A 24,579-nucleotide genomic window follows, 5' to 3' on the forward strand; every position below is an offset into this window, starting at 1 on the left:
TCCAACCGTCACTCCCACGCACCCTCGAGGACCCTGCCGAGGGTGTAGAGCTGGTCCACTGTTCCACGGCTGGGACGAAAACCACACTGCACCTCCTGAATCCGAAATTCCACTTCCCTATGGACCCGCCTCTCCAGCACCCCTGAATAGACTTTACCAGGGAGGCTGAGGAGTGTGATCCCTTTATAGTTGGAACACACCCTCCGGTCCCCCTTCTTAAAAAGCACCACCACCTCGGTCTGCCAATCCAGAGGCACTGTCCCTGATGTCCACGCTATGTTTTAGAGGTGTGTCAACCACGACATCCAGAGCCTTTAGGAACTCCGGACGGATCTCATCCACCCCCGGGGCCCTGCTACAGAGTAGCTTTCCAACCACCTTAATGACTTCGAACCCCAAGATAGGAGAGCCCACCTCAGAGTCCCCAGACTCTGCTTCCTCAAAGGAAGACGTGCCGGTGGAATTGAGGAGGACTTCGAAGTACTCTGCCCACCGACTCACAACGTCCCTATCTCCACTATACACAGTGTTGATGGTGCACTGCTTTCCCCTCCTAAGATGCCGGATGGTGTACCAGAATTTCCTCGAAGCCGTCCGGAAGTCGTTTTTCATGGCCTCAGTAAACTCCTCCCATGTCCGAGCTTTTGCCTGAGGGACCGCCGAAGCCGCGTTGCACTTGGCCAGCCGATACCTGTCAGCTGCCTCTGAAGGCCCGATAGGACTCCTTCTTCAGCTTGACGGCATCCCTTACTGCCGGTGTCCACCAGCGGGTTCGAGGATTGCCGCCGCGACAGGCACCGACCACCTTACGGCCACAGCTCAGATCGGCAAACTCTTTCTGACAGGGGACTCCACCAGACGTTCCCAGCAAACCCTCACAATACGTTTGGGTCTGCAAGGTCTGACCGGCATCTTCCCCCACCATCGGAGCCAACACACCACCAGGTGGTGATCAGTTGACAGCTCCGCCCCTCTCGTCACCCGAGTGTCCAAAACATGCAATCCCATGACACGACTACAAAGTCGATCATCAAACTGCAGCCTAGGGTGTTCTGGTGCCAAGTGCACATATGGACACCCCTATGTTTGAACACGGTGTTTGTTATGGACAATCCGTGACGAGCACAGAAGTCCAATAACAAAACACCACTCTGGTTCTGATTTGGTGTGTGTGTGTGTGTGGGAGGGGGGGAGACCCTCCAGGTCTCACTGTCATTGCCCACGTGAGCGTTGAAGTCCCCCAGCAGAACGAGGAAGTTCCCAGAGGAAGCGCTCTCCAGCACACCTTCCAAGGACTCCAAAAAGGGTGGGCACTCTGAACTGCTGTTTAGTGCATATGTACAAACAACAGTCAGGACCTGTCCCTCCACCGAAGGCGGAGGGAGGCTACCCTCTCGTCTACCAGGGTGAATCCCAACGTACAGGCGCCAAGCCGGGGGGCAATAAGTATGCCCACACCTGCTCTTTTTCTCTCATCGTGGGCAACTCCAGAGTGGAAGAGAGTCCAACCCCTCTGGTACTGGTACCACAGCCCAAGCTGTGTGTAGAAGTGAGTCCAACTATATCTAGTCGGAACTTCTCGGCCTCACACACCAGCTCGGGCCCCTTCTCCGCCAGAGAGGTGACATTCCATGTCCCAAGAGCCAGCTTCTGTAACCGGGGCTCGGTCCGCCAAGGTCCCCGCCCTTGGCTGCCGCCCATCCCACTACGCACCCAACTCCTTTGGCCCCTCCCACCGGTGGTGAGCCCATGGGAAGGGTGACCCACGTTGCCTCTTCGTGCTAAGCCCGGCCGGGCCCCATGGGTGTAGGCCTGGCCACCAGGCACTTGCCAACGAACCCCGCCTCCAGGCCTGGCTCCATAGGGAGGCCACGGTGACCCGCGTCCGGTCAAGGGAAACGACAGTCCATTTATTTCACTCGTCATAGGTGTCTTTTGAGCCGTGCTTTGTCTGGCCCCTCACCTAGGACCTGTTTGCCATGGGTAACACTGCCAGGGGCATAAAGCCCCAGACAACATAGCTCCTAGGATAAGTGGGACACACAAACCCCTCCATCACGGTAAGGTGCCGGATCAGCACAAATGAACAAAACAGATTATTTTCCCCACATTTTGCAACTGATGATTTAGCCACCATGTACAAAGTGCCATGCGACAAAATTTTGGTAGCCTGGAGAATGCTCGATCCTTTTAATTTTCCTCTTCTCATTGTAGCAGCTGGTCCACAACAGCTGTCAATCAAAGTGTGGCGTTTGCCGTTTACTCAAAGTGGTAGACGTGTTTTCCATGCTGCCTAAATGGGCTTCGCTAATGCCCATTTTAAGACGCGTGACATCAACGTTCAGATCTGTATTGGGACTGAGCAGGTTCAGCTGCCTTTTTATAGCAGTCTGATTACAGATCAGCGGCAGGTGCGTTGCTGGTGGATCCACCCACCATCATTCAAGCTGCACTGAAAAAAACAAGAAGCCAATTCCTCTTTTAAAACTCATTAAAGCTGTAAAACCATTTTAACCTCAAAAGCAAGTTTAAAATAGATTCAACATTACATTTATGCCGATGAGTTTATGTCTGACCTCCACTGTAAGGATGCCCTATTGTAATGTGTATGCGATGTACTTAATTAGCTACTACTATGCTTGTTATCTGGACAGTATTGTGTTTCACATCTTAAACACTTGTCACCGATTGGTTCAAGAGCATTCAAGGGGTTGTTTCTGCATATCCTCTTGATGTGCATGATTTAGTTCCTGCGTAGCATTCCAGTGTCAGGTCTCTGGACCTTTCCATCTGTTACATCAGTCATCCTCTTGCATGAAGCTTGTCTGACTACTCCTGAGACTCGTCTATGGCAGACCAAAACTGCCAAAATAAAAATAAATAAAATAAATGACTAAATAAATGATGAATAAAAGTGAAAATAAAAACTGATATAAAAAATACAATCCAAAAATTTAATACAAAAAATATAAATGGAAATATATATTCCCTAAATATATATATGTATATATGAAAAGGCCATACATAATAAAAGTACAAATAAATGCAACAATTAAAAACAAGACTCAAAAAATAAAAATAAATGTCAAAATAAACACAAAAATAAATTAATGAATGAAAGTGAAAACAAAAACAGATGTAAAAAATATAATTCAAAAATTAAATGGAAATAAAAACAATAACAATATATATATATATCTCGTTGTTTTATAGTTTTTATTTCCATTTCCATTTATTTTTTTGTAATTTATTTATGGATATATTTTGTTGTTTTTATTTCCATTTATATATTTTTTTGTATTGATTTTTTTAATGATACTTTTTAGATCTGTTTTTATTGTCACTTTTATTTATTTATTTAGTCATTTATTTATTTTAAATTTTGGCAGTTTTGGTCCTCCAAATCGTTGTGGTCAAGGGCCATTAACCACCTCTGTAGAAAATAGAAATCCCGGCATTATGAAACGAACCTGCACCTTACGGGAAATGGAGAAGCTAATGGATATCAGCTGTAAACTCATCATGCTCATTATTATGAGGCTTTTCAATCGGAGTGAAGCCACTGATGCGGCGCTAATGCCCACAGGCAGCTGTCCGATCCGTGTCATATACACATAAACCTGCTGTCAGATTAGAAAGCTGCCATTTCCTCTTTGTGGTGATAGCGTTGTGGGTGGGTGGCGGTATTTACAATGGGAGTCACGTCCAGTGGTCTTTCCTGGCCTCTGGTGAGTAATGAAGTGGATGTTTAGCATTTAGGGTGTGCTTGAACCTGTATGGAATGGCAGATTGTAAATGGATTATCCCCGAGAAAGGCAAAACAGGGGATTGGCAGATAGAAAATGCTTGTGACGGGATTTCAATGAAACTGTGCTTTGCAGTCAGTCCATGACAAGAAATGTCAGCGTACAGCTCGTTGGTGCATGCTTCCGGATTGATTGATTTTCCCTGTGCTTAAATGGATTAGTGATGCCTATAGTAGGAAATAAGGCGGCGAGGGGTGTGCATCAAGGTCACTTCCCATCTCCATCAAAGCTTGACTGACCTCTTCATCAAAGAGTCTGTTCCCATTCTTCTGGCATATTTCTCCCCCCTCTGGTGGCATCTTTATTTCTGCCTCTGCCTCCCACAGAAATCAGTTTTATTAAAAGGCTGCTCAGGTTTAGCACACTGAAGGTGCCTCCTAGGTTGGGCTTGTATTGCGCTTGCTTCTCCACATTTGACTTAACATCAACTGTTAAGTCTTTAATACTGTTGAATATGATTATTAACTCATTCACTCCCAGCCATTTTCACTGAAGCAACCTTTTTGACTGATTTTGTAAAGCCCACAGTATATTCTGGTTTATTGCTATAAAAATATGAAACCTATCAAAAGAAAGATTAGAGTCTCTTCTTTCATCAGATTTTTTTTTAAATACTTGTATCTGTTTCAGTTTTGCAGCAGTTAGCATTAGAATATAGCTAAGTTTCATCATTATTCACAAACTGGTTGAAAACAGTGGGGAAAACAGCTTGTTGCAACATAGCACTAGCTGATCTCTTATACCTGCTGGCCGTTTTTTGTAATAACTACCATTGCTTTAAGTGACCCCTTCATGTCACAAACTGTATCAAAGCCTTCTGTATGCTCTAGCATATAAAAATCATAAAAAAAACCCGTATAAATACATTTTTGGGAGTGAAGGACAAAGTATTAAAAAACGTATTTATACGTTTTTGGATTTGAATGAGTAAGTGCCAATATATATTGACTTGAAAGCTCAAGATATATATATATATATATATATATATTTTATGTGCTGTTTCTCTCTGCTTTTTTCTTTTCACTAAGTAAATGGCTTCAGTGTTTGTGACAGTTTCTACAGCTCATTTCAGTTGGAATGCAAGGCGAAATTTATCGAGCTAGCTGTCTTCAGATCACAATAAGAGCCAAAATGAAAGCTACAGCACAAGCATGACAGCTAATTCCATGCATGACTAACGCAATCACAACAGCATCGGTGAGGCTCTATCCATCCATCTATCCATTCAAGCATCCATTCATCACTTTAGAATGTGGGACTAAGAACGAGTGTTAAATCTTTTTTTGTTATGTTATACTTTGGGAAATTTTTATTTTTAGATTAATACTGTTTTGGACAAAAAAAGCATAATAACAGCAGTGACGGCCATGTTATGTCATGGGGTGCATTTCCATTACCCTCAGTTTTGCGCAAAACCAAGCTGGTAATAGAAACACATGATTTTAGAAAAAAACAAGACAAATATCGCAAAAAAGTTTTTACGCTCTCATGAGGTGATTTTTGAGACTTGTCGAAATAGTATTTCGCAAAAGTGTAATGGAAACACTGCGCATTCCCTGTAGTCATGTGACCCCCGCCGGTTCACGGAGCAAAGGAAGTAGGAAGTACGAGGCCTCTCGCTTTCGTGTCGGAGCTGCCTCCGGAGGGGATAGCAAGTCTGTTTAAGCAGAAAGCGATTCAGTTATGGAGCCAATATGCCGCCGTTCAACGCACATCCCATATCGTCGCATGAGAAATGGCCGTTGCCCCTGGCAATGAGCAAACGAGCGACATACGGCACACGTCGTCATTGAAATCCATCTGTCGGCACCATAACGATTTATAAGCGCGTGCACACACACCAAAACCAAATGGCCGAACCTGCCCGATGAGGGATGAGAGATGTTTTTAAAGTAATATTAACAACTCCGGGTGTCTGTCTTCCGTAAACATCATGAGCACCTCCTACAGAACTGCGAGATCCCGTGAGATGGGACACTACGAGAATTGTGCCTCAGAAGCGAAACGCTCTTCAATGGAAGTCGAAATTGTACTTTATCGAAATAGTACAATATTGCTTTTATTTTTGCAAAAAACTGTAATAGAAACGCAGCTAATATCATGTGCACCGATTGGCTCAGTGGCGCAAAGTGTCATGCTCCATGTAATTCACAATTTTGCGTTTATAAAGTTTATTTTTATTTTTATGGAGATGTTAAAAAATACTTGCTGGTATGACTGATTTATATGATTGATAACCGCCACAGTGGCAAAAATACCGCTCTAATTTCCAATTCAATTTCTAATTAATTCATTTAGTTTCCTATTAAAAAATAACTTGTGCATCATGTGGACATGTGACAGAACGCATTCAATCCAGTTAGCTAAAATGCGGAAGCGAGGTCAGAGTGACAACACCGGGCTGGAGTAAGTTTGCTATAGGTAAATACCAAAGGATCAAAAACTGAGGCCCCGTCCAGACAGAAGCAAAGCCGGCTTCGTTCCTCAAACAAATCTCGTACACACAGAAGCATTTCAAGACTTGAGTGTGTCCAAAAGATGACGCTGAAGACAGTAGGACTAATGTTTATGTCAAGTCTGGAGTGGCGCTGTAGCACAGCCACAGGGAGTTAACGGAAAGCATAGAAGAAGAATCTGTGAAGAAGAATGACACTTTTTTAACTTTATTGCAATCTACAGAGCAAACATGGCTTTGCATGTATCAAAACAACATGAAAAAGACAAATACAGGAGAAGTGACAATGGCGGGTGATTCAAGTACAACACCACTTGTTATACGTGGGAATAAAGAAGCAAAATATTTTGCTGCAAAAGCATAAGCAAGCTAAGGAGGCTGCGCAAAGTGACTCCAACACGGCTTTGTTGTTGACAGACTGACGGTTCGCGCGCAGCCACGCGAGAATTGGCGCATACGTCATCAATGTGCCTTCTCCCCGCCCGTCCTCCGCCTCCCTGTCCTTCTCCCTCGTCACCCTTCCTCCTCCTCTCCCCCTCTCTCTGCGGCCCTGCCGCTGCCCCTTGCCCTTCTTGTTATCTCCTAACCCCCCACCCCCTTCCCCCTCCCCTGTCCATCTTCCACCCCCTCTGGGTCGGGGGCTCCATCCATGGCCCGGGTCTCGCTTGCTCTGTCCTGGCAGGGTTCGACGGCTCTCCTCTTTGGTGGAGATTTTCATGCATGCCAGATCCACCACACCAGCATCTATCGAAACTCAAACAGAATCTGCTTCTTCCTCTGGTTGTTGAATCGGTGGAGGCTGGTGTCTGTGGATCTCACTCTGCTTCATCTGTCCTTCCTTCCTTTCCTCAGTCTCTCCTTTGCTCTCTTGAGGTCTCCCTAATTTGTTGGAATTGAGATGTTTCTGGGGTTGATGAAAGACTCTGGTTGGTAACCCGGTGGGTAGTAGGTAATGTCTGGTCGGTGCTGGATTTCACTTTCTTTTTTTTTCTTTGATCCTTCTTCGGGTCTCCTGACAACCTCACGACTATAGCTGGATTCTGAAGCATTTGGTTTAAGTGAACGGTATGGGATTTTTAATAGGTTTTAGGTGAACTAATGAGTACACACTCACACGCATGCACACACACACACACACATACTCACTCACATACAAATTCAAAATTAATTTAAAAAAAATAAGAGAAAAAAAGAGAGAGAGCAATGATGATGACATGTCAAATCGGTAAAATTACCGAATGAACAATACTGAGCTCTCCCGAAAAACAGAGAATAAAATAATAAAAATACTAAATAAAAAAATTAAAACAAAAAACATCAATGTGTGACAATTCGTCGTCATCGAGCTGCGACCATTACGTCATCCCTGGATGAGTATCCTGCATATGGTGTCCAGACGGATGTGTACAGTTTCAGTATTGAAATCTTTCCACTCTGGAGCCCTGTTTCAAAAGTGATCGGTTTCAAGCTCCGAAACCACGCCGTCATGTGAACAAACGGCTTAAACTGTAAGAAATTTGTGAGGATACATTGAAACTGGCTTTCGTGTGGACGGGGACCCAATGCAACCAATGTCGACCTGTGTGGTCCGACTACAAACAGTTTCAGTTTCACATTCTCCACTCCTAGAATCAAATCTTCATCAAAGTTTATCCCAACATCAAATCCATATACTGTAGATAGCTTTCAGTACATAATGCTGTACTCAATAAATTGCACACAGGATGATGTAAATGCTACATACCACTAGGGGAAAAAGTGTTAAGCTTTCACGGCAGCAAGTGGCAAAATGGGTTGATTTTTGCGTTTCGAATATAATGTTCAAATATCGATCAGTTTATTTGTTTTAAGGAACAGGAGGGAGTCTTGTGCTTGAGGTCACATCTAATCACTGTGCATCCCATAATCAAAATATAATTGACTGTAAAATAATGGACTCCTAATGCAGAAATAATTGGAAAATGAGTCTTGTTTTTATGCCTTTGGCACTTTCCAAATCTCTGTTTCTCTTCTCCTAATCTCCACCCTGAATCGTATCAGTCTTAATCAGTGTTGGTCTCTGTGCAAGTCAAGTCCCAGATGGCTTCATTAACTGCACTTTTCATCCCACTGAAACCACAATTGCTTTATGTGAAAGCCTTGCTCGATTCTCAAATAAATTTTGAGGGCAGCAGTGAACCTCAAATGAAAACGGTCTTGTTTGAGAAAAAGCACCTTGCATGAGTGATGAGCAAGACTAGTGTCGATCTGATTACGTGCTGATTAAATGTTTACTGAAAACAAAACTGAAGTCTCAATCTAGTGGTAGATCTACAGCACACCTTTGGTTCATTAAAACACTACTCTTTCTTTTTTCTTTCTTTTGGAAAATGTGTTTGAACTTATCAGAGCTAGGCCGATGATCAGCCCATTCGATAATCGGTCTATCGATTATTGAATGGGCTGATTATCGGCGCCGATATTCAGCATTTTGATGAATATCGGCATCGGCCATTTTGAAGAAATAAAAAATAATAATAATCAAGGAACTAATTATTTAACTTTTTATAGATGCTTCTGACCCTGGGAACGCTGCACCTTCTGTCGTTGATTAAAATTAAGATAAGTGAAATTTTAATACTTCAGATATTTTTTAAATGTTTACAAACTTTTACTGTAGCAAATAGGGAGCTATTTACTTATGTTTTTATTTAACTTTTGAACACATGTTACCGCCCCTGCAAGATTACTGATTTTTTTTTGTTAGATTTGTAAAACAAAGATGTCTATTGGCTAAGATTTTTTTTTAAATCCAATAATTTATGAACCCGAAACTTTTTTTTAATAAACATATGCTTAAAATAAAAGAAAAAATAAGAACTGGAGTTTGTGTATTCTTTATTTATTTTTTATGCCAATATTTTCCCTTTTAGTGAAAATTAATATTGGCTCCTAATATCAGTTATCGGCGTCCATGACTACTAACAATCAGTATCAACTCAGAAAAAAACCCATTTGAGTCTATCTCTAATCAGAGCAAAATCGGCAGTGTTAATTCAACACCTATAGAGTATTTAACACAGCAAACTAAATATAGTTAAAACAACACTTTTGAAAGTGTTAATGTTTTGCACAGAGATGGAGATAAAACAACTCTAGCCAATACTGGTCAGTGTTGATTTTACACTGCACTTGCGTATAGTGTTAAATTATGACACCATCTAGAGTTGTACTTTTCAACACTCAAAACGATGGTCCGAAGGATTTGTTTTGGTCTGTCCAGGACGTTTCTGGGCAGAGACTCAACGTTTTGCTTCAAGCCAAGCTATGGAGGCAAGTTACTATCATTGGTATACACAAACTTCGCTGTGCAAACACCCACTCCTGATTGTTGGGATGTTTTCACGCTTAATTGTTCCTGGTTGGCTGCTTCCTCAAGTGTCAGTTTTGAATGCTTTGTTTACAAACAGCAACGGAAAAACTTCGGACCATACCTTTAACTAAATATTTAACTCTGGTGGAGTAAGAAATATAGTGTCAATTTAAACACACTATACAATATTACTACATTTTATATAAAGAAAAAAAACACACACCATATTTGTAGTGTATGTATTTAACAATTCCAGCAGTAATAACAATGTTTTGACTTCAAAATAACACATCTAATCAACATGACAATGTGTTACGAGGTGGTGTAAAATGGAGATGACTCGTCTCTCTAAACCTGGAGAAGTGCAGGTGTGACGGTGGAGCTTAATTATATCTCTAGAGAGTTCATCTAGAACTAGGTGATCAACTACTTACTAAGTTTAAAATTCAATTCAATTATTTTTTTATTTAATTAAATTATTATTATTATTATTTTTAATTAAATTAAATTTAAAATTTAACCCTGAAATTTTAACACTCCAATTTTGCAGCATGTTATAAAGTTTTATTGAAAAGTAAAATTGAACTCCCATATGTGTCTGACCCATTGAATTGCTCTTTTCTATTTCAATATTTACACAAAATATTATTCAGTATAATAAATAAAAATCCATCCATCACTATCTATCCAAAGCTGTTTCAGGTGGCGACGTTTAAGACTTGGGCTCTTATTCATCGGTGAAAGACGGATCGTGAAATCGACAGATGAATTGGTGCAGTGTTCACAGTAATGCAGTCCTCCTTAATGACATAATGGCATCCGTGTCATTAATTACTAAGGCAGTTTGAAAAAACATTTATACGTATGTTTTTTTTCTGTACTATTACTAAATATTTACAATGGATCTGCTAACATATGGAACAAAACTGCCAAAATACAAAATAAATGACTAAATATATATATTTTTAAACGGATATAAATATATTCAAAAATTAAATACAAATGGGAATAAAAACAACAAATATATATCCCTAAATAAATAAAAGTAACAATCAATACAAAAAACAAATAATAAAAACGAGACAAAAAAAATACAAATAAATATCAAAATAAATAGATAAATAAATATATAAATAGAAATAAATATCAATCAATCAATAAAATGGTCTGCTCTCACATTTATTTATTTTATGCTGCAGACACACTGTCAGGTTGAAATGTTATTCAAATAAGGGGGCGGTCTTAAGCGTGTCTTGGGTTGGGCTCCGCACTGTATTGTACAGTAGAAAAAAGTATGCGAGCCATTTGGAACGACCTGAATTACTCTATAGCTTGGTCCTAAAACATTTTAAGTCACAACAATTAATAAACACACTTTTCTTAAACTAATACCGCACAACCCCTAAGCTTCTGACTACTCTAAGAGCTAATCTGTTACGGTCACGGAGTGGAGGACCCAAATGCAGGAAGGTAGGACAGCCACGGCAGGGATGCTGGTAACTTAGTTTTAATCAAAAACAAGGAAACACAAGATCACGCCCGAGGGCGGATAAAACAGTGAGTAGTGTGGGATACGGCGTAGCTCCACGGAGACGCGCTACTAGTCAGGTCTGGTGAGTAGCGTCACGGAGTAATAACCCGACACTCCTCGCTGTTTCTGCCAGGCTTTTATCTTGGCCTGATGAGCTAATGGGCAGCAGGTGTGTTTGGCGGGATCCGCCCTCCAGCTGTTTCACCAGCAACTGCAAGGGAAAACAGGAACAGCTGACCCCAATCATGACATAATCAGAGTCAAGCTAGGACAAGCTAAGTCCAATCTATGTGTCAATAATGGAGATGTTGGTTAAATCTGTCCTGCCCCATAAAAACATGGCATTGTTGTTGTAAAGAGGAATGGTCCAGATTCCTCCTGACTAATATAACTGTACACGGGGTCCTCAGTTTCAGATGGAGATCCGTTGCTATGATACAAACATTCTTAGAATTTGTTTTCAAGACTAGCTAACACATTTTCGATCACTAACATATGTAATGTATGTATGTAAAACACTTAACCATTCCTTACCATTACACATGTGGTTGGCTTGCCCACTGCAAGTGACAATAACCACAAACCATCATACGTTGAGAAGGTAACCCGAGGACCCCGTTTACATTGTTAGTCCTTTTATTGCATTGCTACACCTGATTGTGTATCTCTCTTCCAGGCTGCGCTATCATCCGTCCCCCCAGAGATGGTGGTATAAGATACAGAGGCCTTACACAGGAGCAGGTGATTAATGGTCACTGCCATTTGTGATTATGGCTGCAGAAAGCTCAGCGCACACACGCACGCACACACACACACAAAGATTTTTATCAGTTTAATGCACTTTGAAAGAAAAGTGTGTATACACTTGGAAGTGGACAAAATACTGATTCGCATATTTATTACATAACTGAAAGTGACAGATCAACCAAGTACAGGCTGGGTCAGGAAGATAATTCCATAATTACATTATACTCCAACCACAACCAGAAACAATATTACATAATCCTGAACAATCAAATTAAATTAAATGATCAAAAACAATAATTTAATTACATTTAAATGCATTAAATAAATTAAATTAAATAATAAAAATAGTTTAAATGATAAAATAAATTATTAAATTCCATTATTATATTCCTACCATAACCAGACACATTATTACATAATCCTGAAAAATGTAATTAAATGATCAAAAACAATAATTAAATAAAAATAAAAATGCATTAAATAAATTAAATAATAAAAAAAATATTTAAATGATAAATTAATTATTAAATCAAATTCCATAATTATATTCTAACCACAACCAGACAAAATATTACATAATATTAATATAAAACAAATTCAGTAGTAGCAAATGTAATATTTACGATATGCTGCAGGCCACTTAAAAATGGACGGCGGGCCCCCAGGCTATAGTTTGCACGCCAATGCAATATTATATAATCCTTAACAATCATGTTAAATAGTTATACTCTTCTGCTTTATTTAGTTTTTCTTGTAGTTGAATAGCACTACATTGTATCACTAATATAACTATATACACTATTAACCAGAAGAAAACTGAAGTTTTAGTCACCTGTGGTCCAAACTTTTAAGTTTCTCCCTCTCGTGTTTGTAATTCACTTAAAAGTTTTAAGTAAATTAAAAACACAATCCTTAAATTCCTCATCACAAGTGAAAAACCAAGTTTTTATTTTAGACCCTGAGCGCTCACTTTTATTCCCTACATTAAAAATGTAACAAAGATAGATTGTCACATGTAGTGAAGGAATATTAAATTACTATATTAAGTGTAATCTTTGCGTGTCCAAAATAATTGTATTCAGGATCTGATGAAGAAGTTTTCTTGCAAGAATTTATTTAGAGGCCTCTAAAGACACAGTCAGGACACCACATCAGAATGCAACGTGATGATCCCAAGTGTGTGACAATTTACAGAACATCGACTCATTTATACTCAGCAGATAAAAGGTTCCTCCTCCCGGCTCTTGATTGAACAAAGGGCAGACATGTCATCTCCTAGATTGAACAAAGGTGTAAGGTTGATGGTAAACAGACATCTTTATACAGTTCCCCTTCTTGATTGAGGGAACAGAAGTAATCAAAATCTGACCCCAGACCTTCAGTACCTAAGTGTCAAGAAACTCTGACAACATCATGCACATTGCCCCTCCAACAGCATTTGAGGGTACAAAGATCAAATAAAGTTCACAAAATCACCATCCCACTGTATGCTTTTAAACACTCATGATTATATCACATTGATATGCCTATAAGTAAATTCAAAAACAGTAAAACATCAAATTGAAAATGTTAAATGTCTTCAGTAGAACATGGCCAGAGTCTGCCCCAATCTCTCTCAGGCCAACACGGAGACACTAATGCCTGCTTTTATAATTAGTTGAATTGATTAGCATAATGGCCTGCTTTCAGAGTATTTTAGGTTGACAATTACCACATAATTCAGCAGTGTGTGTCCTAGAGGTGGGAGCATTTTACACTGATTTTAAACTCACTGCATTGGCTCCCCACGTGTGCTTTAAATCATTTTAGTCTACAGTGATTTTATTATTTAATCTTTTTTTTATCAGTATGTATCAGTTTACTATATTGAGTGTTTCTGCTGATGGAGCCCTCTGCACTGGGAGCTGTGATGGGTTGTGTCCTTGCCTCATGGGGTCCTTAGTCGCCATGCGTGGTGATCTGTGGCCGCGGCCTGTGATCTGGGGCCTCATTGATAAAGCTTGCGTACGATCAAAATGAGGCCAAAACTCTACGTACGAACATTTCTGCGCCAAAGCTGGTATTTATTAGTGGTGCAACGGATCACAAAAGTCACGGTTCAAATCGGATCATGGATTTGAGCCATGGATCGCATAGTTTTTCGGAACAGCCCCCCCCCCCCCCAAAAAAAAGGAGATAAATACTACTTTGTCTTCATTTATTATACACAATGTACGTCATAGTGAAGTTTTCTTGCATTTCCCTGACCATTGTTTTGATTTGCTGTTCGTCGACAAGTGCTGCTTATGAATACGCAAACCCATTAATGACTAGTTTTGCATTGCCTAATATGGGGGGCAATGGGCAGATTTAGGGCGGGGAACGGCGTGGAATCAGCTGCGCACACCGGTTGAGATCGTGTGGCATTGCGTGTAGATGTATGTATGTGTGTCTACGCATGGTTTTATAAATCTAAAACATTTTTCTGCGTACATGAGTTTTGGGTTTCGTTCATACGTACTTTTCTGTGCAGGTTTTCACGTACAGTACAGTTTTATAAATGAGCCCCCTGGTCTTGGTGGTATCTAGCCTCAGGTCTTTAGGCAAGGCAAGGCAGTTTTATTTATAAAGTCTTTAGATTTTTAAACACTGTCACTAACAGCAATTCTATTTTCTTTATTACCAAAAAGAATGACCTCAGTGCTGTTTTAGCATTTGGAGACAATTTTAGTTCATCCAGTTATTAATTTGTTTTAGACAGAGCGCCTTAATTGAACTGCTGTCACTTGGAGACATTGAAATTTTGGCGAGATGAAAGGCTGAAGAAAAGGGGTCCAAGGACTGACCCTTGAGGGACCCCACTTGTCATGACCATTCGATCATATTTAAAACTTGCAATGTTCACACAATGACTCCATTCCTCCAAGTAGGACCGGAACCATGTTAGGACTGTTCCATTTAGTCCTACCCAAGTTATTGTGATAAGATTTGAAACCTGATTGATATTTATCAAAAAAATAATTTGAGTTAAAAAAATCATTGTCATTTTACAATACATATCTTGCACTGACAGTGGCCTTGTTTTTTCCAATTCCCACAAGTCCTCACCACGCACGCGCACGCACGCGCACGCACGCACACACACACGCGCGCGCGCGCACACACACACACATGGACCGACAAACACGCAGAGCTACTGGTGGTTAACTGTAGGTAACTGCAGCTCCGAAACGAGCGCACCGTACCATACTTGGCACATGTATGCTAAAATACGGTAACAAGCATTCTACCATGTGTCTGCAACTGGAGTAAAATAGTGAGTTCAGTTGTACTTTATAATTCAACTATTTAACTCACGGTACTCACGTTATTTGTTGCCGTGCACTTTAACAGGTGTTCACAATCCATTCACACAACGGTGTGGCCTCTGCAGTGGATCGCTCCAATGCTTCTCCAGTAGTGTTGTGCCGTTCACGTACGTTTCGTTAAAAAAGAACGAATCTTTTCAGTGAACGTGAGTGAACGGATCACTTCCTGAAGTGATTTGTTCTTTTCTCAGTTGATTTGAGCTCAGTCACGCTCATGTCGTCTATCTTCGCCAACGACCTATCAGCAGCCAGCGTCAGACACGGGCGAACGTACTCCCATGCTATTGGCGTTAGCCAACACGGATCAGCGAGTGAACTAGTCAGTGAGTGAACGTGTTGCCAATTCCGGTTCAGGAATGATTCAGTGAGTGAACGTACTTTTGTTTTTGATAGAAACCCACTCAAATATACAAACACACAACAATTATAGCAACATAACATTAATTGCGTGTTTTTTTTTTTTTTTTTACGTCCGTGCTGGCAGGGGGGGTGTTGCGTAGACGAACGATTCGATGAACAAATCTTTTGAATGGTTCTTTTTAATGAACTGATTCTAACGATTCAGTTCACTTAAAAGAACTGTCATGCCCATCACTATTCTCCAGCAGTTGGATCCTCCCAGAATGATGGCAAGCCGTGACATGTTCTTGCTTCCTCACCTTCCGAACAATGGATTCATTGATGTGGAATTATCTCGCGGCTGCTCTATTCCCATGTACAACTGCATAACTGATAGATTGCAGTTTAAATTGTGCCTTGTAAGCATATCTCAACTTTAAGATGATGCCATTTACAGAGGTCCGCCGGAGTTCGAGTAGTTTCCGCGCGAGACAGGAGGGCACACTGCAGTTTGGCGTTTCATTTGATCTCTTTTTATTCACTTTCTCGTTCCATCTCCACATTCAAATACATACAGCGCCAACTCTCTTCTGCCTTCGCTGCCGCCGCCACCCCCGTCCCCCGCAGTCACAACACAGGCCAGCAGCCAACCAAAAACAAGCGTGAACCAGACCACCAATCAGAAATGTGCGTTGGCGCAGCAACATTAGCCCCGAAGCTTGGCTGGAAGGAAAACGTCTCAGGAACTCGGTGGACACATAAGACAAATTTAAGTGCGCCTTATAGTTTTAAAATATGTAAAATTCTCTTGAAAACTTCTTGGGCGACAGCCAGTTTACTTGGGCGGCCCGCCCAAGTATTAACATGGTGTGGGAATGGCTGAGGGTGGGGGCAATATTCCAAGAAAAAAAAACTCATTGTAGCATTGTAGATTTGGGTATGACAAAACATTTAATAAGGTTATTTTAATATTTTATACAAAAAGTCTGACCATGCCTGCAGGGTTCACAAACTTTTGAGCAGCAATGTATCTTGAACTTGAATTATGACTAGTCAGAGCCATATTGTAGATATTACAAAGTGGAGCTAGAGATCTCGACAATTCCGTTGCAGGAAAAGTTAAAAGAGTGTGGCATATGTTTGGGGTAAGGGCTACTTTAATGGACAACGACCTAGAGAATTATTATTTTTATTTAACGCGAAGGCCACTAGTTGAGGATGTCACATGATTATTTCAGTGTCGTTTTTCTGCCACATTTAATTGTGTTTTTGTATGTCTAGATTCGAAGTGTGCAGGTTCTCCCTGTTGACTATGAGATTGAGTACATCTGCAGGGGAAACCGTGTGATTGTGGGACCCAAGGTCAGGAAATGTTTGCCGAGTGGCAGCTGGACCGACCTCAACCAACAAAGTAGATGCTGTGAGTGTAACGCTCCTCAACATAAAATATTGGTGAATGCTCCCAAAAAATGTGATCCAGACTTAGATGTGTTTTTCACTTTCAGTATTATTATGTCCTCGAGTTTGGACATCTTTGGAAAATGGTCGAGTGTCTTCTTGGCCACCGGGGCTCCCAGTGGAGGGAACTGTGCTGCACTACAGCTGTCTCCCTGGCTTCATCTTGATGGGCCAAAACTCAACGCAGTGCAATAAGTTGGGCAAGTGGGACACGCCCAAACCCATGTGTCACTGTAAGCACAACAAAAGAAAGATTTTATTTTTAGCCATTTACACACAGGGTCAATTTTGAGCACATGTAAAATATACAATACAATTTTCAGAGGTGGCAAATCCAGGTCCAGAAAGTAACAACCCTGCCACAGTTTGCCTTTAGCCCTTTGTGCTAGCTAGCTCCCTAGCAGGTAACCGAGCACCTGGGGAGTTAGCTAGGAAGCTCGCTAGCTAGCACCTGGAGCTAAAGCCAAACTGTGGCAGAATTTTACTTTCAGAGGTGGCAAATCCAGGTCGAGAAAGTAAAAACCCTGCCACAGTTTGCCTTTAGCACCTTGTGCTAGCTAGCTAGCTAGCTCCCTAGCAGGTAACCGAGTACCGGGAAACTAGCTAGGGAGCTTGCAGGGTTTTTACTTTCTGGACCTGGATTTGCCACCTCTGATGGTGGACTTAATCATAAGATTTGATTGTGTTGTCTTTCATTTTTAACTTTAATAATTTCAACGATGAAAAATCTAACTACTATTTTCTTGTTGTTTTTCTCTGAAGACGATAGACATTTCAAAGGTAGGACCTTTTTCTTCCTGTCGTATTATTGCATGCTTCCTTCTAGTTAAAACACAACTCTGTGTTGAAAACTTTGCCTCTGCTGACTTCACCTAATATTGTCTTCTGGGAGTTTTAGTACTTGCTCTGTCAGGGTGTTAAGCCCCTCTTACTCTACACTGTACAATGTTGGAATATGAACAGTTGGCATACATTCTGCTTTGAATTTCTGGGTACCGGTCACAGTTTGTAGATGCTGACACCAAGTGGTGTTTAATAGCTATTGCAGGAGATAATAATTTATATTTTGCCTGTTGAAGGGCAGCAGAGGAAAATATCTTGAGCTTTTGAACGTAGCCTACTGTTTGATTCTGCACTAAAATGTTTGATGAATCAATAAACAATGTGGTTTGTCCAAATTTTCTTTCCAAGGCAAAGTAAAAATTGCAAATTGTTATAAAAATCAGTGATAGCTTGTATTCAAGATGTTAAATTTTTAATATCAGGACTGCAGTGATAAAAAGACACTGCAGAGGGTTTTAAAACAAATCAGAGTCAGATATAGGCTCTTGCAATCAAATAACATTGACATCAATCACCAGTGGAGGAACACAACCAACAATACTACTTTGCACCTCATAGGGGCAATGTTGCACTCTTTAAAAAAGATGAAATCCTGGTCAACTCGTGTTTCCATCTTTCATGACTGGTTGGCAGAGCCACAACACCTCAAATGTCATTATTCAGCAGATAGGTCATGAAACTGGCGGCTCGGCTGCTTTTCATTATATCCTGCAAATAACTGAGCGGAAATTATGTGCATAGTATATTTGTTTGCAGGTATGTGCTCAAATTACAAATGTATCTCACTTTAGGGCAATACTGACCTGAAGTAAACTGTGAAAAATACAGCATTGAACTATTTACATTTGATCATTTTTCTATTGTGTGATTTAAATTTTAGATTATACACAGGGTAGACACATGATTATTCCTTGCATCTTAACTGATGTTTTTGTTGATTTTTTTGCATATTAACCTGAGAGGCCTACAAATAATTAAATAAATAAATAAATAAAAATCACCATGTGAGGTGTAATGCTCTGAAAATTAGTGTCTCAAAATGACCCAACAGTACACACCATACACTAAACTAACGGTTCTCAAAGTTTTTACACAAAGTACCACCTCAAAAAGTACTATATTGACCAACAAAAATACAGTAGCATAGTAGGTCCAAGTATTCAAAAAGAATAAAATGCATATACATGAAAAGAAAAGAATGTACTGTCCTGGAGTTAAAAAAAAAAAAAATTAAACAGACTGTGTGCATAGCTACAAGATTCATTCTAATATGGGTGATTATATTTCATATTTTAAATGTTAATCATATTTTCATTTAAGCCAGTGATTCTTTTATGTACCACGAGAGGTTTCAGACGCACCATTGCTCTAGAAACGAAGTCCTCCTTGGTAGAAAGATGAAGATGAAGAACAAACACTCTTGGATGTGCACGGGTGTCACAGTGTTACTGAAGAGGACTGAAGGCAGGAGTGAACTAATTTATTCATGAGTACCTGTCAGAGGTGGCAAATACAGGTCCAGAAAATAAAAACCCTGCCACAGTGTGGCTTTAGCCCCGAATGTTAGCTCCCTAGCAGGTAAACGAGCACCATGGGAGTTAGTTAGCTAGCTAGCCAAACCGTGGCAGGGTTTTTACTTTCCGGACCTGGATTTGCCACCTGTACCTGTAGTCTGCTTTCCCACATGAAGAATTTTGGTTGTAAATTTTGAGTATATTTATAGTTAAATTGTCAGCTTGACCCATTTCTAACTAACCCTAATATTGGGACAAATTTACTATTGCACCTCAGACTGAAGGTTATTGTTATACAATTTCACAAGAAGACATACACATAGTTTGACTACCTTGGCCGAGAAGGGGCAACAAAAATAGCCCAATGGTCTTGTCTTTACCTGGCGTAAGATAAGGTAACCAGATTTTCAACATCAAAAATGGGACGCAAAAAAAAATGGCACCATATTTAATCGTGAGTCAATCTTCATCAACAGGGATTGGGAGTAACTAACTAACTAATTCTTGGTTGACAATTCAACAGCGCTAAAAAAGTCAATGTACTCACCATTAGCCAAGCTTTTTTGCTGTGCTGTTTACCTCGTGCCTGTAACATTAGCAGAGGTGGCAAATCCAGGTCCAAAAAGTAAAAACCCTGCCAGCGTTTGCCTTTAGTCCCTTGTGCTCGCTAGCTAGATCCCTAAGAGGTAAACGATCACCATGCGAGCTAGCTCGGGAGCTAGCTAGGGAGCACCAGAGGCTAAAGCAAAACTGTGGTAGTGTTTTTACTTTTTGGACCTGGATTTGAACCTCTGAACATTAGAAATATACCACTAGAAAGCTCAGCTAGCATTGTCTGATCAGGGAGTGGCGACAGCAGTGTATAGTAGAACTACATTTCCCATGATTCTTAGATGCAAAAGCAGGAAGCAGTTCTAGTTACGGTCAACATAGCTATAAACACTAGATATCTTATGATGTCATCGGTAACGTCACAATTGGTCGGCCATCTTAGGACAGGGGACTGCTCTGGTTCGCTGTGCTGTAGTGGTAAGTTGGATGATTTACTTACTTACTCTTCATAAATTCTTGACAGATTTAAAAACGGATTGGTTTATTAACTCTTTCACTGCCAGACGTTTTCAGAAACGGGATGTCGCCAGTGCCAGCCGATTTAAGCATTTTGACTGATCTTTCAAGGTCCACAGAAAATGTTGTGTTTGGACTATGGAAACACACATACTACCAAATGAAAGACTCTCATCTTTCATCAGAAAAAAAAAGTTTGTTTCTACCTTATTCCGTTCTTCAGTAATCAACAATAGAAAATGGTTACTTTCACCGAAATTCTCTGTTTTGAAACAAAAAACGGAGAAAAACAGCTTTTTGTGAAACGATGTTATTTCATGCACTCTAGTGAATTGTACACTTCTTTTTGTCCATGAATGATGTCACAAACACCTAAACAGTGCTTTACTTCTGTAAAATGCTTTCACCAACAATGAAAAAGTGTTTTTAGTTTACAAAATATGTTTATTTCCATTCAACAGTGTAACAATTTGACAAAACAATTTCGCAAACTATTTACAAATGTGTGCAACTGTGGTACTATTTACAATTATGTGGATGTTTCAAATACAGTTTTTCTTTTTGTAACGCTCCCCTGCGTGCAAGGAGACGCCAGGACTCGTACAACAGTTTACTTTCACTTTCGCATTTGTCCGTTTCGCGTGCAAACATTACACTTTCTTGACGGACTTTTTTTCCGGGGAATAAATAGCAAGTAGCAGACTGTACACACTCCTCCGATGAATATGCATTGGACTCGGGCACTCTCCGTCGTCCGATCGAACGTCCGCCTGAGCGTGCTCGGTTGTGCTCCGCGTTTATGACGTCGTCATAGCCGCCGCGTGAACGCTTCCAACTTCGCCATCAAGCTCGGAGTCACCATCATCATCATCGATGATGATCATCGTCGTCATCAATGTGCTCTTTTAGCGTTGGACGATGCCTTTCGTCTTGTAAGTGTACAGCTGCTAGCAAACGGGGCGCCATTCTCCGTGTGCTCCTCCTCGGCCATTTAGCTCTCCCCCCCATGTCTCCTACTGCCGCGTCAATGCTTTCCGACTACAGAGTCATCATCATCATCGATGATGATCATCGTCGTCATCAATGTGCTCTTTATCGTTGGTCGATGCTTTTCGAATTTGAAAAAAATGGCTCGGGCGTGAGCTGCCACAACCGGTCCCCATTTTTCCTTTGTCTAACATTCTCATCTCCTGCTCGACGCTCTAGCTCCGCCTCTACTGACGCCCACCCGAACTTGTCAAAAGAGAGTCATCGCTGCCCTCTAGGGGCCAAAAATAGTCATTAGGCTCAAAAAACCTGATTGAAATTTTCACCACATCTCTGGAAGGCTTGCCGGCACCCGTTTAAAAAAAATAAAAAAATAAAAAATTGGATGACGTCTTTAGACGTCATTGGCAGCGCTCCGTAGGTTTTTACTTGACGTCTTTAAACGTCAGTGGCAGTGAAAGCGTTAATGTGGCTATATTCAGGCTATTACTGTTACTACAGTTATTTTAACGTCTGTGCTCCATTGATTGTAATGGTATGAGTGATCGAGCCGCCTTCTTCCCAAGATAGCTGTCCTGTGCGCACGTTTCTTCCCATATGCTCAGGCCGTGCGGACGACACAATTGCCTGCTACCAATTAGATTGTGAATGACAATGCAAACGTGAATTGGGAAGTGAATATGAAGGACATTAACAGTTAAGTTCCCTTTTAATGACACAAAGTAACTTTAAACATAAAATTAAATATTTTAGCTAGCATAAGTTTGATTTCTGTTGTGTTTGAAAAGCTTATTGGTCGTTTGACCCACCTTCTAGCTGTTTCAGCCAATAAGATCACAGCTATTGCTGGTGTTCCACACCTGCGTCTCATCCATGTTGATTAGGCTGTCAGTTTAGATGACGTCATTCCATTATCCTTGTTTGTCTTTGTTCTGTTCTTCTCGTTCATCCCACTGTCTCATTGCTTTCTTACATTTCCTGTTTATTTTCTCCTGACAAATGGAAATAATTACTACCGGTAGTCTTTCTTGCATTGAACCTTATTGTATTTGTTTCACTCTGCTACATCCACACAATAACACAATGTGTGTAAAGGAAGTAGGTAGTGATGGGCAAATGAAGCTTTTGTGAAGCACTGAACCACTTGAGCCAATTGTTTTGAAAATAGGTTCATTACTCGAAGCTTCAGTTACAGTGACCTCTACTTGTAAACTGCAAGGCTGCAGTGGATTTAAAGCATCTTTGCTTTGAAAATTCTTTGATGGATTCACACTAAGACCGAATAGCATGTTCTATTGACAAATAAAGACTGATGAATGTGTGTATTTTGTTATTGAGGAGAAAGTGCTGGTAAAATATGGCATAGGTTGGGTGTGCTTGTGTAACTGACAGGGGGTCATGGGGGACACTCAAAGATTTTTATTGAGGTACATTATTTTTTCCACTGTTTTTGGATTGAGCCGGTTTCTTTTTTTGCTCACAACTTCTCCACATTTAGAGAAAACTCGCTGGCACGGGACCGACGATGCTGGCGTGCATAAAAATTGTTTTGCAAGCTGAAACAGATGAGGGTACACAAATGGGTACACTAATCATATTAAATATACTGTTTCTACACATGCACCTGGCTGAAGTCAAATCAATTGAAGAAAGTAAAAAAGGTAAAGCCTATTTATATAAGCTTTACAACCAAACGTTGGTTGTTCAGTGGTAAAATTATCACCTGCCACTCGGGTAACTCGGGTACCATTCCTGTCCAAGTCAAAACGTTTTTTATTTAATTTGCGCCTCGAAAAAAAAATGCCCTTCGAAAAAATAAATCAATAAATAATTGTCCCCCGGGGATAATTAACGTTTTTTTCTGATTCTGATCTATATACATAACTTTAAACAGCCAGCACACCTACCTTATCAGGAGTGATCAGATTGAAGTGTTCCCACATTTCAGAACGACCTTCTCTTCCTGGCTGGCTCCATGAACGACCAAATGTAACAACGCAAGGCAATGACAATTCAACAGCACCAACAACACACGAATAGTACATTTTTTAGAGCGGTCATAAAGGGTTGACGCTCAAATTCAAAACTGTTTCAACCTGTCACCTGTCAGAATCGAGAATCACGTGATTGGACCGCGAACCAGGCATGTGATTCATTCGGACAACAAATCAGTCGCTGCTTCGGACGTCATATGTCACGTGATTTTTTCCGCACCAAAAGAAGCTTTGAAGCAGTGGTTCTATGGAATTGTAGTTCAGGGTTTGATGCTTGTATCGAAGCTTCAGTGTCGCACTGCCATCACTAGAAGTAGGCCTATAGTTTTTTATTGATTTGATTTCTCGTTGACATGTCAAGTAGGTTAAACCCGCATCAATGGCATTTACATACTGATTATGATAATATATACTATTGTGACACTCCATACTGTTTGGTATAAATATTGTACAGTCCCTGGCAAAAGTCTTGTTGCTTATCCATTTTGTAGAAACACCAGGTTATAACCTGACTTTTAATTAACCCATTGGTTTTGGAAATGGCTCATATAAAAGCTAAAACCCTCCCAAATGATGTTTAATATACAAAAATAAATTTGCTTCACTGAAGAAATTTTGATCATTTAATGAACACAGAAAGGTCAGATTTTGGCAAGACAAAAGTTTTGTCGCCTACAAAAAGTCATGTGAAAATGGAACAAATAATTGACTTCAAATACAAAAAAAAGTTACATAACATCAGAAAATGAAGTAGTGGTGCTGTGAGATCCATATCTAATATCTTGTATGACTTCCATGAGCTTGAAGGACTGCATCCATGCGGTTCGGCAATGATTCATACAAGTAATCAGGAATAGCAAAGAAAGCAGTCTTACATGCCTCCCAGAGTTCATCAAGATTCTTTGGTTTGCTCTTCCATGCTTCCTCTTTCATTCTACCCCAGACATGCTCAATGATGTTCATGTCTGGCCAGTCTTGGAGCACCTTGATCTTCTTGGCCTTGAGGAACTTTGATGTAGAGATGGAAGTATGCGATGGAGCGCCATCCTGCTGCAAAATTTGACCCCTTTTATGGTTGGGAATGTAAGAGGTAGCCAATACGTCTTGATATTTTAGGCTATTGCTATTGCCTTCCACC

The 24,579-nt window shown here is 40.5% G+C and overlaps 1 protein-coding gene across 6 annotated transcripts in view; it reads left to right on the top strand.

The window, feature by feature from the left end:
• Positions 1 to 24,579, top strand: part of gabbr1b (gamma-aminobutyric acid (GABA) B receptor, 1b) — a 305,030-nt gene that overhangs the window by 86,579 nt on the left and 193,872 nt on the right. For 2 of the 6 annotated variants that reach the window (XM_077548509.1, XM_077548510.1), the window contains exons 3-7: positions 8,812 to 9,573; positions 11,821 to 11,885; positions 16,859 to 16,997; positions 17,083 to 17,268; positions 17,798 to 17,815. In XM_077548509.1, coding sequence (XP_077404635.1) covers positions 9,492 to 9,573; positions 11,821 to 11,885; positions 16,859 to 16,997; positions 17,083 to 17,268; positions 17,798 to 17,815 — 490 coding nt within the window. In that variant the 5' untranslated portion in view covers positions 8,812 to 9,491. Of the gene's footprint in view, positions 1 to 3,687; positions 3,729 to 8,811; positions 9,574 to 11,277; positions 11,886 to 16,858; positions 16,998 to 17,082; positions 17,269 to 17,797; positions 17,816 to 24,579 lie in introns of those variants that run through there. The other 4 variants (XM_077548507.1, XM_077548508.1, XM_077548513.1 and 1 more) reach the window with 3 other exon arrangements.

Source organism: Vanacampus margaritifer, chromosome 17 (assembly GCF_051991255.1).
Source record: "Vanacampus margaritifer isolate UIUO_Vmar chromosome 17, RoL_Vmar_1.0, whole genome shotgun sequence".
NCBI lineage: Eukaryota > Metazoa > Chordata > Actinopteri > Syngnathiformes > Syngnathidae > Vanacampus > Vanacampus margaritifer.